A 19,171-nucleotide genomic window follows, 5' to 3' on the forward strand; every position below is an offset into this window, starting at 1 on the left:
GGAGGCCAAAGTGGGAGAATCACTTGAGCCCAGGAAGTAGAAAGTGAGCCAAGATACTGCCATTGTACTCCAACCTCTTCAACCTGTGCTAGAGTGAGACATCATTAGTGCTTACTCAAGGCACTAATGTGACAGTCAATCTAAGTTTACTGCCAAATTCAGGGTTTTCCCAGTTCTACCACAGTGAAAATTCAACCTCTTAAGTAACAAGACAACACAAACACGTGTATAATTCTGTGGTTCCAGGGAGGCTACTGTTAGAAAAATTAGACTAATGCATTGGATCATTTTCAATACACACAGCATAGCATAAATTTCAATATGCAAACCTGATTAATTTCATCAGAATAAAAATCACATTAACATATAGACCCACCTAGAGAATAATCTTAAAATGCAGAATTGTAGGTATTAACTTTCCAGGTAGTTAGAGAATTCAGTGAGTATTTCTCATTTACTTTGACTCCAAGTAACTGCAGTTTTTACTACATTTCAAAAGTAAAGTTTAATGAGAGAAGAAAAAAAAATTTTTAAGCAAGAGGAGCCAGGCATGGTGGCTCACACCAGGAATCCCAGGATTCTCGGAGGCTGAGGTAGGTGGACTGCTTGAGCCCAGGAGTTCTGAGACCAGCCTGGGAAACATGGTGAAACCCTGTGTCTACAAAAAATACAAAAATTAGCCAGGCAGTAGTGGTGCTCACTTGCAGTCCCAGCGAAACTCAGGAGGCTGAGGTGATAGGATCACCTGAGCCCAGGAGGCAGAGGCTGCAGGGAGCCAAGATGGCACCACTGCACTCCAGCATACGCTACCGAGACGTTGTCTCAAAAAAAAAAAAAAAGTGGCCAGGCTCGATGACTCATACCTATAATCCCAGCATTTTGGGAGAAGGTGGGCAGATCACCAGGTCAGAAGTTTGAGACCAGCCTGACCAATATGGCGAAACCCTGAATCTACTAAAAATACAAAAATTAGCCCGGCTGTGGTGGTGTGTGCCTGTAATGCCAGTTACTCAGGAGGCTGAGGCAAGAGAATCGCTTGAACCCAGATGGAAGAGGCTGCAGTGAGCCAAGACTGTGCCACTGCACTCTAGCCTGGGTGACAGCAGGAGACCCTGTCTCAAAAGAAAAAAAAAAGAAGAAGAAAGGAAAAAAAATGCCAGAGGTGGTTGTGAAAACAATGAGTCAACTGCCAGTACAAACTCCAAGCTCCAAGGTGATACTGGATCTTAATCTTTTTTTTTTTTTTTTTTTTTGCAACAGGGTCTCACTCTGCTGGGCAGGCCAGAGTGCAGCAGCACAATCTCAGCTCACTGCAACCTCCACCTCCTGGGCTCAAATGATTATCTCACCTCAGCCTCCGAGTAGTTGGGACCACAGGAGTGAGCCAGCACACCCAGCTAAGTTTTCTATTTTTTGCAGAAATGGGGTTTTGCTATATTGCCCAGGCTGGTCTCAAACTCCTGGGCTCACATAATCTGCCTGCTTTGGCCTCCCAAAGGGTTGGGACTGCAGGCATGCACCACCTCACCTGGTCAACTGCATCATAATCCTTAAAAATCTGAGACAAAAGAGACATAGGAAAGCCATCACCACAACAAAGGAAGTACATCAAAGCCTAGAAGAACTGGTCATGCTGTTCTGGCAATCAGACTTGTAACAACAAGAAAAATAAAGTGTGAAATAACTTCAGGATGACAAACCAAACCATGAAATACTTTAAATCGAATGTTTGTTTTCTAAAGTTAGCAGAGTGTCTAGCATTTCAGAGAACATATCACCATATAATGTATACCCTTAATGAATAAAGAAATGCAATTGTAAAACAGTCTTGAGAAATGATACATCTCAACATTAAAAATATTAAAATTGAGTCTGGTGAGACTCTTGAGGGAGATGCAAGTTACTTAAGACTATATTGGCTTTTACAGGTTCATGGGCGATTAAAAAAATTTTTTTTAAAAAAGACTATATTGGCATGGCATCAAATCAATCTATCTGAAAAGGACACTAAGAAGAGCTGTAAAATCAGGCCAGGTGCAGTGGCTAGGCCTATAATCCCAGCAGTTTGGGAGGCCGACGCAGGCGGATCACCTGAGGTTAGGAGTTCAAGACCAGCCTGGCCAACATGGTGAAACGCCGCCTCTATTAAAAATACAAAAAAAAAGCCAGGCGCGGTGGCTCAAGCCTGTAATCCCAGCACTTTGGGAGGCCGAGGCGGGTGGATCACGAGGTCGAGAGATCGAGACCAACCCCGTCAACAGGGTGAAACCCCGTCTCTACTAAAAATACAAAAAATTAGCCGGGCATGGTGGCACGTGCCTGTAATCCCAGCTACTCGGGAGACTGAGGCAGGAGAATTGCCTGAACCCAGGAGGTGGAGGTTGCAGTGAGCCGAGATCGCGCCATTGCACTCCAGCCTGGGTAACAAGAGCAAAACTCCATCTCAAAAAAAACAAACAAACAAAAAAACAACAACAACAACAAAAAAAAAAAATTAGTAAGGCGTGGTGGCATGCACCTGTAATCCCAGCTACTTGGGAGACTGAGGCAGGAGAATCACTTGAACCCTGAAGGTGGAGGTTGCAGTGAGCTGAGAACCTGCCACTGCACTCCAGCCTGGGCGACAAAGTGAGACTGTCTCAAAAAAAAAAAAAAAAAAAAAAAGAGCTAAAAACTAATTCATACTTCTGTATCTGGTGATTCTACTTTTAGGCTTCTGTCCCAAATAGAAAAAAGAGATAATTCGATTAAGCTTTGTGTTCCCACCCAAACCTCATCTTGAATTATAATTCCCAGGTATTGAGGGAGAGAGCTGGTGGGAAGCGACTGGATCATGGGGGTGGCCCCCCATGCTGTTCCCATGATAGTGAGTGAGTTCTCTTGAGATCTGATGGTTTTATAAGTACCTCTTCCCGCTTCACTCACACTCCCTCTCTCCTGCTGCCTTGTAAACAAGGTGCTTGCTTCCCCTTTGTCTTCCACCATGATTCTAAGTTTCCTGAGGCCTCCACAGCCATGTGAAACTATGAGTCAATTAAACCTCTTTTCTTCGTAAATTACTCAGTCTTAGGCAGCTTTTTTTTTTTTTTTTTTTTTTTAGCATTTTGAGAATGGACTAATACATGCACTAATATGGAAATAACTAAATGATGACTATTGATATATTTACACAAAGGAACAGTTAATACTGTAATACACAAATGTTTATTAGAAGTTTTCTTGGATGAAAAAGAACACCAAGCATTTCTATATATTATATACTATATAAGAAAACAGGCATTGGGATTATTAGTAAGAACTGCCTGGAGCTATTCTAAATGCTGCCTAAGAATTATTTACATTGCCTGTCAAAACATATTATCTGGCCGCGTGCGGTGGCTCAAGCCTGTAATCCCAGCACTTGGGGAGGCCAAGGCGGGTGGATCACGAGGTCAAGAGATCGAGACCATCCTGGTCAACATGGTGAAACCCGTTTCTACTAAAAATCCAAAAAATGAGATAGGCATGGTGGCACATGCCTGTAATCCCAGCTACTCAGGAGGCTGAGGCAGGAGAATTGCCTGAACCCAGGAGGCGAAGGTTGCGGTGAGCCGAGATCACGCCATTGCACTCCAGCCTGGGTAACAAGAGCGAAACTCCGCCTCAAAAAAAAAAAAAAACAAAAAAACATATTATCTAACACATGGGCATTACTTATATACAGAAACACATGACTAGTATGAATGAAAAATAATATATAATACTTAGAATCACAGGATTTCAGAGCAAGGAAGAAATCTCCTTTCCACACTGCCACATCCAGCTATTTTTTTTGTATTTTAGTAGAGAAGGGGTTTCACCATGATGTCCAGGCTGGTCTCAAACTCCTGAGCTCAGGCAATCCACCAGCCTCAGCCTCCCAAAGTGCTAAGATTACCGGCGTGAGCCACTGCATCCAGCCTCCTTTCCCATATTTTAAAGATACAGAGAGGATAAGCAATTCAGCCAAAATGATCTAACTATTGGCTAGGATTAAATATCAATGTTTCCACTATTTTTTTCTCAAATATCAGTGCCGACAGAAAAATAAACAGAATTTAGCAACATTGAGAACTATACATGGAGGAAACACAGAGAAAAAGTAATCAATAGCTTTGTAATTCACATAATGTTTAAGACGGTCTGAAGCGTTTTTCTCATAAATTTTTTTTTTTCTCATAAAATTTTATAAAAATGATTGTGTTCTCTAGAGACAAAATAAAGGATAAGGGTGGAAAATCCACCCAAGGATAGAGAAAAAAATGTCACTGTACTTATCTCATATAATCAACACTTGTCATTCTCAAAGCTGAGAACTGGTTTAAGATTACACCCTACGAAATACAAAACAAAGCCAAAAAACAGTTCCAGCATCTCTTACCTGTACAGAGAAGTCCATCTTTGTAGTAAAGTGCATACACTCTGGCACTGTGTCCAATTAATGATGAGGTCTCAAAGGCTTCATGGTCCTCCAGTTGCTTCATTCTCAAAATAGCCTTCAAATAAACCTTCTTCCAGTGCAAAGCGTCCTGAACAGAATCATCTATCTGCCAGCCCAAATTTTTACATGCAGTCTGCCACACCTCTGTACAGGCACTTATCACCTTATTCCACTGTTTAGAGACGAGGCAGCATGTGAGTAAAGTCTGAGGATCGAGCCATTTTAACAAATAAAAACTGAGCTCCAGGGGAAGGAGTTTGAGGAAGTCCCGCTTGAGGAGAGTCTCTAGGTTATTGGAGAGATGCCTGAGCTGGACTGCCCCACTCAGACTAATCAGGTGATCCAGAGTTTCATTTTTCTGCAAGTCCGTCAGAGAAAGAAATGTAACAGAAATGTTATCAAGCCATGTCTCAAAGTCCTTTCTCTCCATAAGGTTATGGAAAAATTTACCTGTGGCACATCAAAATATTGTATTAGTTCTGCTCAAAAAGACTGTTCAAGCAAGACTGCTAACAAATGAGGTATTAAAAATTAGTATAAAAAATCTGCCATTACAACTTTATGCATAGTTACATTACAACATTAGTTAATACACTATATTTATCTGAACACTTTCCATGCACACCAAGAAAACACATTTGAGAAAACATACTTTATCAAATCATGATCTCCAAAACAAGTCAGTGAAGCAGACTGGTATGTGTGACTTAATCCTTTTGAAGTCTAGCACATGCTACATGCATCTTCATGGTACTAGATTTACCAACAATTCATTATAAAACAGTATATTTTATAATACACCCCTCCTGCATCAAACCATTATAAGACAATTTCTTTAATTAATTCCTTAACACATTCTATTTGGGTACTAAAATCACAAAAGCAAGCACCAGGATGTGACAATCAGAAACAAGTCTCCTGAGCAGTAACCTGAGACACTGATTATCGTGGCAGGCAACACCTGTCACCAAAATCACAGAACTGACTACCTGCTTTTGCAATAGACGTTCAGCTGAAAAAGGTTTAGGGAAGAAAAGTAAGCAGGTGTAGTAAGTTATCTGCCTCAGGTATTCTGGTTCTTCCAACTTCTTTATGGCACTACCTGTTTAGAAAATTAATTACCAAAGACCTTATTTGGCTGTAGTCTGTTTTTATAAGCCTCGAATGAGCTAGTGACAACTCTTAACCACAGGCTCCAGAGAGTCATGAGGGTCCTCGAGGCCTACACAAATAAAGCAAATTAATAATCCTGATGTTTCTAAAACACCAGAAAATAGGCATTATCATCTTCACTTTGCAAATGAGGAAACCACAGGTTAGAGAAGGTATGTGATTTGTCTACATTAACACAGCTATTAAATAGCTGCAGAACAGACTGGATGCCAGTGCTCTCAAGATCAGGATACCAAGCTCTCTCTCTAAAGTGAGTGACAACCAGGAGAACCATGAACTGGTGATAAGATCTGGTGGTAGTGTGTCTACCCCAGATGTCCCCAAACTTTTTACACAGGGGGCCAGTTCACTGTCCCTCAGACCGTTGGAGGGCTGCCACATACTGTGCTCCTCTCACTGACCACCAATGAAAGAGGTGCCCCTTCCTGAAGTGCAGCGGGGGTCAGATAAATGGCCTCAGGGGGCCGCAGTTTGGGGACGCTTGGTCTACCCAATAGACCATTTTCTCCCTTAGGAGAATGCCAAATTGCTCCAGAGCTAATTTTAACAAGGAATTTTTAAAAAGTTATCCTGCATTAGTGTCAACAGGTATTAACTCACTCTTAATAATAATTAAATTAATGATAGATTAAAAAGTAAACCAGTAAAAACTATCTTTCTCAAGACTGTGTTGATAGATGTTAATGCTGGATGATGGGCACATGGGGATTTATTATTCTCTTTATTTCCATATATTTAAATAGTTCCATGATTTAATAAAAACTTTCCTTCTAATCTGAATACTCCGTTTCTCACAAGATTGTCATACTAATTTTAAAAATATATGTCCAAAATTAACGTGGAAAAGGAAAGTGGGCCGGGCGCGGTGGCTCAAGCCTGTAATCCCAGCACTTTGGGAGGCCAAGGCGGGTGGATCACGAGGTCAAGAGATCGAGACCATCCTGGTCAACATGGTGAAACCCCGTCTCTACTAAAAATACAAGAAACTAGCTGGGCATGGTGGCATGTGCCTGTAATCCCAGGTACTCAGGAGGCTGAGGCAGGAGAATTGCCTGAACCCAGGAGGCAGAGGTTGCGGTGAGCCGAGATCGCGCCATTGCACTCCAGCCTGGGTAACAAGAGTGAAACTCCGCCTCAAAAAAAAAAAAAAGTAAAGTTAATTGCTTTCCAGACATATCTGGATCAGGTCTACACAAAAAGCAAGTTCTCATCTTCCAACTTTGTTAATGTAAAGTGAATAAAATCCTAAGTGTCCAATATCAAATTTGGCAAAAACATTCTTAGACAAATAAGCAGTCTGATTTATTAGTAGAAGCAACCAAACTTTGCAATCACATCATCTGCTAATTGTTTTAACTTCTGGAACTGTGACTAGACTTCAAGATAGTATTTTTGAAGCCAAAGAGTTTGGACTAGAGAGGATTTATTAATTTGTATTAAAAATTTACTTAGCTGACAAAAAATCAGATCACAAAGTTTTATCGATGTATCATGCAATAAAAAGTCCCCTCCTTTCTCTAAATCCTAACAATCCTCTTATCTATATAACATTTCTAATAACAATTCACAACAAGACAAAGCAATTACCTTCTGTGGGCATCTACACAACGTCACAATAGCTAGTTAATTAACACTGGTCAATTAAAAACACACACCAAAACACCTGCTCCAGAAACATTTTAAACAGTGAAAAGTGTGGTGTGGGAGGCTTCCTCCATCACATCTACACATACATATATACACACATACACACACATGCTAACACACATCTATTGTAGAAATGGTTGTATTTATGTGAGCTGAATTTGGGAGGCCGAGGAGGGCAGATTATGAGGTCAGGAGTTTGAGACCAGCCTGACCGACATGGTGAAACCCTGTCTCTACTAAAAATACAAAAATTAGCCAGGCGTGGTGAAGTGTGCCTATAATCCCAGCTACTCAGGAGGCTGAGGCAGAAAACCACTTGAACCCAGGAGGTGGAGGTTGCATTGAGTTGAGATCGTGTCACTGCACTCCAGCCTGGGCAACAGAGGCAAGACTCCGTGTCAAATAAATAAATAAATAAATAGCTACAAGGCAAATTTAGAATACCCATTAAAACATTATCAGGTTCTCATCATTCACAAATATCTAAGAGACATACTACAACATGCTAAATTAATGTGTCCATGACACCATTAAGGATTATGGACAGAGTTTTTTCAGTGAGCACCTTTAAAAAGCTCAGCCATGTCTGAGATTTATATATTCTCCTTTTTTTTTTTTTTTTTTTTGAGACTGAGTTTCGCTCTTGTTACAGGAATTACAAGCTGGGATTACAGGCACGCGCCACCATGCCCAGCTAATTTTTTTGTATTTTTAGTAGAGACGGGGTTTCACCATGTTGACCAGGATGATCTCGATCTCTTGACCTCGTGATCCACCCGCCTTGGCTTCCCAAAGCGCTGGGATTACAGGTGTGAGCTACTGCACCTGGCCTTATCTCTTAACTCTTAATAAAAAAAAATTTTTCCCAACTCTTAGATTGCCTTTTAAACCATTCAATCTCTTGTAAAATTGAGCAGTTCACCTCTGATTATTCTGAAAAAAGCATTTTTTTCTTAATGAAGGTCTCACTAACTGCAGAATGCACTATTTTAAAACACCAACTGTTTCTTTTCTAAAAGGATCAACTAACTTTGGAGGGCGCTTTCTAAGGTAACAGGTCTAAACTGGACTCTTTTAGACAGTCTCTAGAAATACCATATACTGGCTGCACAAATGTCAGGAAATGGGATTTCGATTCAACATGAGAAGCTTTTAAATCTCAGTGCTTTCCAACAATAAAATAGCTGCCTCCAGAGCAGTGAGTTTCCCATTACTGCAAACAGTCAAGGACAGCTGGACACACAGGCAGAATGTGATAAATAAAAATGCTTTGGAGGTCAGAAATGCTTTACTGATTCAGCCACTTCCTATGTGATTATGGCCATGTCCAACTAACTTTTAAGCTTCAGTTTTGTCATCTGTAAAATGGAAGCTTTCACCTAACTTGAAGGGTGAAACTCAGAAACACAGCAGGGACATGCTTAGCACAGTGTACACTCTAGAAGATTAAAACTCAAATGACACTTTGTGTTAGTTTTATTACTATGATTACCTAGCAGGCAACATTTTTGTGACACAGAGGCTGGAAGCGACATGGCCACTACCATCTTCTTCAACCCTATCATCACAAAGTTTCTCTTAAAAACACTTGAAAGAAAAACTCAAGGGCTCAAACTTACTAGGGGTTTAATTTTACAGTGAAGAGCACCCATTTGTTTATTAGAGGCTCTAGTTTCCCTGCAGGTGCCTTATTCTATCCACATTCCCTGTTGTTTGCTCCCTTGCCCCATGCCCCTTTCTGAGAGTTAACACAGTCAACTTGCCGTCTTGCTTTCAGTATCAATAATCACACACACCTCTGAGGAAGTGGATCATGTAACAAAAAGACTCCTAAATTGGAAGATGAGAGCCTGGGGTTAGTCTCTCTCAGGTTCTGCCATTATGTTACCTTAGGCAACTCGCATATTTATATTGTTTTTATTTAAAGAAAAACTATCACTGGCAAACATGATCTCATTTGATCTTCATAACCTCATGGAAGGTATCAATAATCCCACCCTTACCTAACATAACGAGGAATTTTATGGCTCAAGAAGTGGAATGGCTTTCCCAGAATGGCATAAGAAGTAGCAGGCTCAATATTTTGCACCCACCCACTCAAAACCTACTCTCTGAGTTATGAGAGAAAGAACCTTCTGGATAAAACAGTGTAGGCCGGGAGCGGTGGCTCATGCCTATAATTCCAACACTCTGGGAGGCCGAGGTGGGCGGTCACGAGGTCAGGAATTCGAGACCAGCCTGACCAACATGGAAAAACCCCGTCTATACTAAAAACACACACAGAAAAAAAAAAAAAAATTAACCAGGCGTGGTGGCACACACCTGTAATCCCAGTTACTCAGGAGGCTGCGGCAGGAGAATCGCTGGAACCCGGGAGGAGGAGGTTGCAGTGAGCCGAGATTGCTCCACTGAACTCCACCCTAAAGAGCGAAACTCAATCTCAAAAAAAAAGTGTAAATATGTTTTCCCCTCCTACTCCATCAGAACCTGGCCTAGTCAAGAGTGCAAGCAACATAATTATTAGTGGCATATGGAAGGAGGCTTCCTTTCCCCCTCTTTTCCTATCAAAGAGTACAGAGGCTTTAGAAATGTATACACATCTATAAATTTACATCTGCATAAAATGTAATCTGAATATTCAAAGAACTGATAACTCTGGTTGCCACCAGAGAGAACTGGGAGCTGGAAAACAGGAATGAGGGGGTCCCTTTTCATTGTATATCTTTAAAACTGAAAACCACGTAAGTATAATATACTATAAAAAAAAACAGCCTTTAGTTTTAAGGTGAATTTTTTAAAGCTTTGAAAGAATACAAATAATGTTTATAAGATATGGGTTCTGCAACTCCACTTGTTGCTGGGTGACCTTGGACAAATCACTTCACATGCCTCACGCCATTTCCTCACTTGTAAAATACAGCCACGAAGAGCATTACCTACAAGGGTTTTTATGAGGGTTAAACAGGACAATGCACGTAGAGCGTTTAGCACAGTACCTGGCACACTGCAAGTCTACAGTAAATGTCAGTTAGCATTATTATTTAGCATTAATAGTTATCTTTGCTTTACTTCAAGCAGCACCACACATACACACCTGTTTCCATGGCATACCCACAATTATCGCGCAGTACAGCGCTTTGTACTTCATAAACCACCTCATCACACTTCATCTTTCAAACGCTTGTTAGCCCTGGGACATCACAGTTAACTCATTTCGCAGCTAAGGAAATGGAGGCATTAGGAGGCAGTAACTCCGAGCCCTATTTTCCCGCCTCTAAAATCCAGATCCCAACAACCCATTCGTTGCTCCCAGGTCCCTTGCTCTCGGAATCGTGTTCCGCGCGGCACTGACCTGAGCGAGCACCCCGGGGCCCGGGACCTCGCGCCGGGTTCACAGCTACTAGGCGCGCTCGGGCCGCCAGAGCCTCGCAGCGGCCGGGTCCGCTCCGCAGCCATGGCGCCTGCAAGGAGAAAAAGACAAACAGCCAAGGCGCGGCGGGTCAGCAGCGGCGCGGGCGCCTGAGAGTCCCCTCCCAGACCGGCTCCGCCTCACATACAAACCTGGACCTGCGGCCGCCGCTCCCGGTCCGCAGCCTCACAGGGGAGCGGCTTCCGGTGCTACTGCGTCATCTCCGCGCGTCCGTCAGCCCCGCTGCGCCCGGCGGAAGCGGCTGTACTTCCGGTCCCCGCCCGGAGGTGGGAGGTGGGTTGAGGGAGGCTGGAGGCCGGGAGTCGGGGTGGGGAGGAGAGCGTCCAGGGAAGCTGGAGGCGCGCTGCGCGGCCCCCACGGTGCTTAGACCGGGTGAAACCTAGCGCAGAGCTTCCTTTCGTACCGTACATCCGGGTTTGCACAGCGCCCTTATGTCCCTCCTGAAATCCAATCTTGTACCAGCTCTGCAGTTTTTCTTATCTTCACTTTACGGAGAGGGAGCTGTGGCTCAGTGAAGTTAAGAGACGTGTCCAAATTCATACAACCCGTTGAGCACCTCTTTTATCCGGGACACTGTTCTACGGGTAAGGTTAGTGAACAAAAAGCACAAAGATACCTGACCGTCTGGGACTTACATCTATTAGGAGGAGGAAGACCGATAAATTAAGTAAAGCATCTGTGATGTGCTAAGGAGGGGGAAAAAAAAAAAAGCAAGGTAAGGAGGTTGGTGGATGAAAAAAGACAGTCAGGTGACGTAAATTTGAATGAATCACAGCATTTACACTCTGGCTGTCGCCTGGTTACTTAACCTCTCAGACTTTGCTTCATCTGCATAGCAATTATAGTAAGCTACCCTCCCGAAGGCTCTGAGGATTTAAGGAAATGAAGCACGCAAACCTTTTAGCGTCAGGAACTAAAACGGAACTAAATCTAATGCACTTTCTCAACATTTTTTTGTGTACCATCTCAGTTCCCACAACAACTCCACAAGCTAGTTACTATTATTAGGCCCATTTTTAGAGATGGGGAAACTGAAATCAAAAGAGATTTAGGCATCTTGCCTAAGGTTATAGTAAATGGCTGTCATAGGATTTCAACCCAAACCGACTTCAGAGCACAAGTTATACCCCCCCTCCTTTTTTTTTTCTGAGGCAGGGTATCACTCTCGCCCAGGCTGGAGTACATACAGTGAGTACAGTGGCACAATCTTGGCTCACGGCAGCCTTGACTTCTCCAGGTTTTAGCGATCCTCCCACTTCAGCCTCCAGAAGAGATGGGACCACAGGCGTGTGTCACCATGCCCGGCTGTCTGTGTGTGTATTTTTGTAGATTCAGGGTTTTGCTATGTTGCCCAGGCTGGTCTTGAAATCCTAGGCTCAAACAATCCACCTACCTGGATCTCCCAAAAAAGTGCTGGGACTACAGGGGTTAGCCACGATGTCCAGTCCACAAGTTACCTTGTTTCTCTGTAAGGGTTCCTAAATCATACATGTATACACACATACTCACATGCATCTTATACCAACACTGTCCAGTAAGCCTTTTAGCAATGATGGAATTGTTCTCGTGGTGCTGTGCAATAAGGCAGTCACTAGTCTCTTGTGGCTACTAACACTTGAAAAGTGCCTGATGTAAATGAACTACATCCTTAATTTTATTTAATTTTAATTTTAATAGCCACATGTGGCTAATGGCTACCATACTTGATAGCACAGTCCAGTGATACAGACATAACATAGACAATAATAGAGACACATATCCAGTAGACGGTAGTGCATGGCCAAGGTTCCAAGCATCCTGACTTCATCTAGGGTACCTGAAACATGGGAAATAGAAATTGATTATGTGGGATGGAAGTCAACTATGGTGTCCTGAAAGTAACATCTCAAGAGAGCAAATTTGATTTGTTAAGCAACAGGATGCCACTCTAGACTTCTAAGTCAGAGAGTGACTGATGACAGCATTATAGGACTTTTAGGAAGACATGGATATACAAATTGGAGACTCTCTATGACACGGAAGGCAGTACCGGGGTAATCAAGAAAATCAAGCACCCATATCTCTTTGGAGCAAACTTCCTCAACCCCAGTACAGAGTTTGATGAATCAAATTGAAAAGTCCAGATGGAGCTTCCCCAGATATAATACTGTTTGGATCTCTCATAGACAAGGAAACCAAAGTGTGCAAATTTAAGCCTAGAGGAGATCCAGGAGCAAAATTCATGACTATAAAAAAATTTTTTTAATTGCAAAATGGAATTAATATTTAAATACAAGACCTATTCAATTGTTAAATTCAGCCTATGTAAAAATTCTATTTCATTTTGAGGGAATAAAACCTTTTGGGTCAATGGGGAACTTTTTGGAAACCCTAGCATGGGAAAAGGTCAACATGGATACTTCAACCGTAGCAGGAGGCTGTGTTCAAAGTATCAGCTGTTCAGCCACATTCCGATACTGCTTGTAAGATCAATAGAAACTAGGAAACAACCACCAGAAAGAGAAAATTAGGTGATTCATGGTCACAAGCCCTCTTCTCACACAGGACTAGGGGCAAACACTCAGCAACTCAAGAGGAGAAATTAGGTGACTCATGGTCACAAGCCCTCTCCCCACACAGGACTAGGGGACAAACACTCAGCAACTCAGAATTACTTGGGTATATAAGCCTAGGCAGCCATGGCCAACAACGGCAACCCTCTTAGGTCCCCTTACACCTTTCCATGCTGTGGAAGCTTTTACTTTCACTTGCTTAATAAACTGCACTGCTGCTCACTCTCCCAGTCCGTGAACACTTGTTTGGAGCTGGAACACTCACCATGGGTGTAAGGCGCTCTGCTCAATTCTTCGAGCAAGGAAAGCCAAGAACCTGAGCCTGGAGCCCAAACTTGGCATGGAAAAGGCCCTCCTCAGGGCCATCCGTGAACCATACAACATTAGATCCAGTTATAATTTGAAATGTTTAGGTTAGATCTTTCCCACTTTGTAAAAGTTTTCAAGATTGTGTGATGATTGTTGAGAAAACATAGCCAACTTTAAATATAGAAGTTATTCCTAGCCAAATAATAACAAAAGCTGTTGTAAATGGCAGGTAGGATGTTGAAGTAAAGGATGAAATATAGCCTGGCATGAGAACAGAATCCTCAGTATAATTGCTTGTGTGACAGGAACATGAAAATATGCTGAATGTTGTTCGTTGCCTGAAATAAACTTGCTGGTAGAAATGACGTTTATGATAATTCCCACACATGCATACTCCAGGGAAAGAGAAAACATCAAATTTTAGTTTCTTCAATTCCAGCCAAAATGGACTATATGTTGTCTTCCTTTTTTTTTTTTTTTTTGTGAGATGGAGTTTCACTGTGTTGCCCGGGCTGGAGTGCAATAGCATGATCTCAGCTCACTGCAACCTCCGCTTCCCAGGTTCAAGCAATTCTCCTGCCTCAGCCTTCTGAGTAGCTGGGATTACAGGTGTCCACGACCACTCCCAGCTAATTTTTTGTATTTTTAGAAGAGACGGGCTTTTCACCATGTTGGCCAGGCTGGTCTTGAACTCCTGACCTCAGGTGATCTGCCCGCCTCGGCCTCCCAAAGTGCTGGGATTACAGGGGCAAGCCACCACACCCGGCCTTGTGTTCCATTTTGAGATAAACTTGCCTGGGGGAGGTAGTTCAGATGACACAAAATTGATTTAGTAACGTGCTTGCATAGCTGATACTAAGGATTCTGAATCCTTCCCAATGAGACAGACACCAGACCTCACCATATGATATATTTTTGGGAGAACATAATGCACCCGCTAGGGATGAAAATGTTTCTTAATGTCTAGTAGAGTTTTTGCATGTGTATGTATACATATACATGCATATACATACACATGCAAAATTTGTACTAGCAGGCATTACTCCAACTGTTTCGTTTCTTGAGATGCACTCCAAAAAACAGTATAGGATATATCTTCTTGAGCAGTGATGCTGTGGAGAGGTGATCTGGGTAACTGTTTGAACTTGCACACATACTTTACCAGGAACTTGGCATTAAGACTTGGGGTCAGTTTTATGAAGTACAGCGGGTTGGAAGCATTTGAAGAGGTTTGCTTTTTCTATTCTTTGTTCTGGATTCACTCTAGCTGTAACGTGATCAGCACCCACTCTCCTATGCAGTCAGCAGGTATTCTGGGACAAAAGCTCAGGTTGACTGGCAAGAAACCTTATCCTTAAAGGTTGAGTCACAGAGTACTTTACTGAAATTGCTGTTAGACTGGACTGATCTTGAGATGCGTTTGGGCATAACTTGGCATCTGGACTCAATAATTTCTAAGACCCTGAAATTGGCTCACAGACAACATGCAGGTAAGCTTCTTATAATCTTTGAAGCATTTGATACCTAGTAAAATAAACTTTGAGGAAGCTGAAATTTTTTCTATGTGTAAATGAGAAAATGGAAAGGAGTTCAGATTATAATTGCTGGGGTTTTCTGTTTCGTTGTTTTTTTCATTGTTTAAAGGACGTGGGGGCTGGGTGCGGTGGCTCACACCTGTAATCCCAGAACTTTGGGAGGCTGAGGTGGGTGGATCACCTGAGGTCAGGAGTTCAAGACCAGCCTGGCCAACATGTGAAACCCCATCTCTACTAAAAATACAAAAATTAGCCAGGCATGGTAGTGCATGCCTGTAATCCCAGCTACTTGGAGGTTAAGGCATGAGAATCACTTGAACCCAAGAGACAGAGGTTGCATGAGCCAAGATTGTGCCACTGCACTCCAGCCTGGGCCACAGAGTGAGACTCTGTCTCAAAAATAAATTAATAAATTAATAAATAAATAAATTATTTAATTAAATAAAGGACATGGATAAGTAAAGATAGGAGTTGTGATTCTCCAATGTGAGTCAGCTTTCAGGTCCAATGTGGTGGCTCACGCCTGTAATCCCAGCACTTTGGGAGGCCCAGGTGGGAGGATCACTTGAGGTCAGGAGTTCAAAACCAGCCTGGCCAACATTGCAAAACTCCATATCTATTTAAAAAAATATACATATATATATATATATACCAAAATTAGCTTTGCATGGTGGCAGACACCTGTAATCCCAGCTACTCAGGAGGATAAGGCAGGAGAATTGCTTGAACCCAGGACGTGGAGGTTGCAGTGAGCTAAGATCGAGCCACTGTACTCCAGCCTGGACAAGCTTTGGAATCTGACAGATTTGAGTTCAAATCATGCCCTAATCCAACCCCTTACCCACTGTGTGATCTTGGGCAAATTACTAAGCTGCTCAGATGTTCAGTTTAATGATGAGAATAACCTATCTGAAAGGGATATTACCAGGACTAAATGGGTTAAGACACAGAAAGTGCTTATCACAATGCCTGGCACATGGCAAGTGCATAATAGGAGATAACAGTTATTATGGGAGGCATTATTGATCAAAGATCCAATAAATAGGGATTTAACTCATTTAATGTTCCCTGGCTCTGTTATATTACAATTCTGCACATGCCCTTTCAGACAGAAAGTTTCCATCTGCATTGATGAGGTAGACTAAGCTTGGTCTAGGTCTATCTTACATCCCTAAAGAGGTGCTATGCAGATAGCAGTGATCTGTCCATATTGCTGGACATGTCAGATAGATTAGGAGACATTGTTAAAACAAACTATGATTCAGTATTAGATTAAATTGGAAAGTCATACTAGAAGAATATAAATGTTTGATGGTAGCGAGGGTGCTATGGCTAACAAAAGCAGCCACTTCATGGAAAAAGAGCCCCTGACTTTTGTAATTGGAGAAGAAATGGATCCAAGTGCTCCCATTCAAGAAAGAACATCATGTATTTTCCTACAGGTTTTTATCACAATGATACCACTTGTTAAGTTATATCCACTTGTCTGTGTCCAATTCTTCTTTGTAATCCTAATGTCCAAGTCAGTGCCTTGTATATAGTAAGCAAGCTTTTATTCAAACAAGCAAGAAAACAACCAACTAACTAACACTTTACTCAGTGTTCACTTTGTGCCAAATACTGGAATCAGCAGCACTGGAGAAGACAGAGACATATGCCTGCTGTCCAGGAGACCACAATCTAGTGGAAGAAAGAGATAATAACAATATACCAAAATGAACACTTTTAAAAAGAGTGTACTGCTAAATGCTGTGAGAGGTCCATATAGGGCTCAGTGAGGGCAAAAACAGGAATGGAGATGAAGGTTGAATGAACACGTGTCCTTTTCTTATTTAGGTGACTTTCTGCAGACTTCGGACTCACCAGTGGTGTTTCATTCTATTTAATGTCATCCTGTTTCATGCCTTGCTTTTTGGGGCTGACTTTGTGGAGGAATACTTTCTGCATTCTTTGCCTTATATAGATATGAAAACTCTTGAAATTAAGAATAAGGCAAGAAAATTGAACACAGAACCCCTAAGAAGTAATCTCTCCAAATACTATGTCTTGAGCCAGTCGGAAGTGTGTAAAGGGAAGAACATTTTTTTGCTGTCTCTAATCTTCAGTAGCCCAGGAAATGGAACAAGACGGGACATCATTAGGAAAACTTGGGGCAATGTGACCAGTATCCAAGGGCATCCCATTCTCACACAGTTTGCTTTGGGAATGCCTGTTTCGGTAACTACCCAGAAAGAGATCGACAGAGAGTCCCATAAGAATAATGATATAATTGAAGGAATCTTCTTGGACAGTTCTGAGAACCAAACCCTGAAGATCATCGCAATGACACAGTGGGCTGTGACTTTTTGCCCTAATGCTCTGTTCATTCTCAAGGTGGATGAAGAGATGTTTGTCAATTTACCAAGCTTGGTAGACTATCTTCTCAATCTGAAAGAACACTTAGAAGATATCTATGTAGGAAGAGTTATTCATCAGGTTACACCCAATAGAGATCCTCAGAACAGAGACTTTGTCCCTCTTAGCGAGTACCCAGAAAAATACTACCCAGATTACTGCAGTGGTGAGGCCTTTATAATGTCCCAAGATGTGGCTCGAATGATGTATGTGGTTTTCAAAGAAGTACCCATGATGGTGCCAGCTGATGTGTTTATAGGAATTTGTGCCAAGTCCATTGGCCTTATACCCATCCACAGCTCAAGGTTTTCTGGGAAAAGACACATTAGATACAACAGATGTTGCTATAAGTTCATTTTTACATCCTCAGAAATTGCAAATGATGAAATGCCCCTAGCATGGAAGGAAATTAATGATGGAAAAGAATGTACACTGTTTGAGACGTACTATGGGCTCATTTCCTGTAAACTTCTGACATACCTTGACAGCTTTAAACATTTTCACGTCGGGACCATAAAAAACAATGCCATGTATTTTGGTGATTAGGATTTATTTAATTTTCCTTGTGAATCTATTATTTTAAAGTTCCCTTCTACCCTGTTATTAGAAAGCATCCCTTCTTCCCTGTGTTTTATGTACGTTCTCTGAATCTTTAATTTTACTTGCAAAGGTACAAAATTTTTTCTGTGCTCTGGTGTACTCAATTATTGAGATCTCATTTTAAGAAATTTAAGTTGGTATAGCATGATTCTTTTCAAAATAAAACATTTCTTTCAGAAGAGAGAACATTATGTTTCATTGTTTTGAGGTGGGTTTTTTTGAGACAGGGTCTGGCTCTGTCACCCAGGCTGGAGTGCAGTGGCATGATCTTGGCTCACTGCAACCTCTGCTGCCTGGGCTCAAGGGATCCTCCCACCTCAGCCTTCTGAGTAGCTAAGACTATAGGCATATGCCATCACACCTGGCTAATTTTTTTTTTTTTTTCTTTTTTGAGACAGAGTCTCCCTCTGTCGCCCAGGCTGGAATCCAATTGCACAATCTCAGCTCACTGCAACCTCCACCTCCTGGTTCAAGCAATTCTCCTAGCCTCAGCCTCCCAAGTAGCTGAAATTACAGGTGCCCAGCACTACGCTCAACTATTTTTTGTATTTTTAGTAGAGATGGGGTTTCACCATGTTGGCCAGGCTGGTCTCAAACTCCTGGCCTTAAGTGATCCACCTGCCTCGGCCTCCCAAAGTGCTGGGATTACAGGCGTGAGCTACTGCACCCAGCCTAATTTTTGTATTTTTCTGTAGAGATGGGAGTTTCATTATGTTGCCCAGGCTGATCTTGAACTCCTGGGCTCAAGTGATCCTCCTGCCTTAGCCTCCCAAAGTGTTGAGATTACAGGTATCAGGAACTGCACCCGGCCAATATACAGTTCATTATAACTAAGTCTTTTTTATAAACTGATGAGTAAAAATTATATATATTTATGTCATACAACATGTTTTGATATATGTATACATTATAGAATGGCTAAATCAAGTGATTTAACATGCATCCCCTGACATACTTTTTTTATAGTGAGAATAATTAAAATCTACTCTACTAGCAATTATCAAATATTCATATATTGTTGTTAACCACATGACCATGATGTATGATACTCTTGAACTTACTCCTCATGTCT

At 41.9% G+C, this 19,171-nt stretch overlaps 2 protein-coding genes across 4 annotated transcripts in view; one reads left to right on the forward strand and one right to left on the reverse strand.

The window, feature by feature from the left end:
- FBXW2 (F-box and WD repeat domain containing 2) overlaps positions 1–10,922 on the reverse strand; it is a 33,313-nt gene extending 22,391 nt beyond the window's left edge. For 2 of the 3 annotated variants that reach the window (XM_074395246.1, XM_039475011.2), the window contains exons 1-3: positions 10,841–10,922; positions 10,632–10,740; positions 4,400–4,909 (exon numbers count right to left, since the gene is read on the reverse strand). In XM_074395246.1, the coding sequence (XP_074251347.1) occupies positions 4,400–4,889 (490 nt within the window). In that variant the 5' untranslated portion in view covers positions 4,890–4,909; positions 10,632–10,740; positions 10,841–10,922. The other variant, XM_074395247.1, reaches the window with a different exon arrangement.
- Positions 10,923–15,054: 4,132 nt separating this feature from the next.
- B3GALT9 (beta-1,3-galactosyltransferase 9) lies at positions 15,055–18,180 on the forward strand. Its single transcript, XM_074390383.1, has 2 exons — positions 15,055–15,060; positions 16,942–18,180. The coding sequence occupies exons 1-2, from the start codon at positions 15,055–15,057 to the stop codon at positions 18,043–18,045; spliced, it is 1,110 nt and encodes a 369-aa protein (XP_074246484.1). The 3' UTR covers positions 18,046–18,180.
- Positions 18,181–19,171: the final 991 nt, after the last annotated feature.

Source organism: Saimiri boliviensis, chromosome 2, assembly GCF_048565385.1.
Source record: "Saimiri boliviensis isolate mSaiBol1 chromosome 2, mSaiBol1.pri, whole genome shotgun sequence".
In the NCBI taxonomy this organism is placed as follows: Eukaryota; Metazoa; Chordata; class Mammalia; order Primates; family Cebidae; genus Saimiri; species Saimiri boliviensis.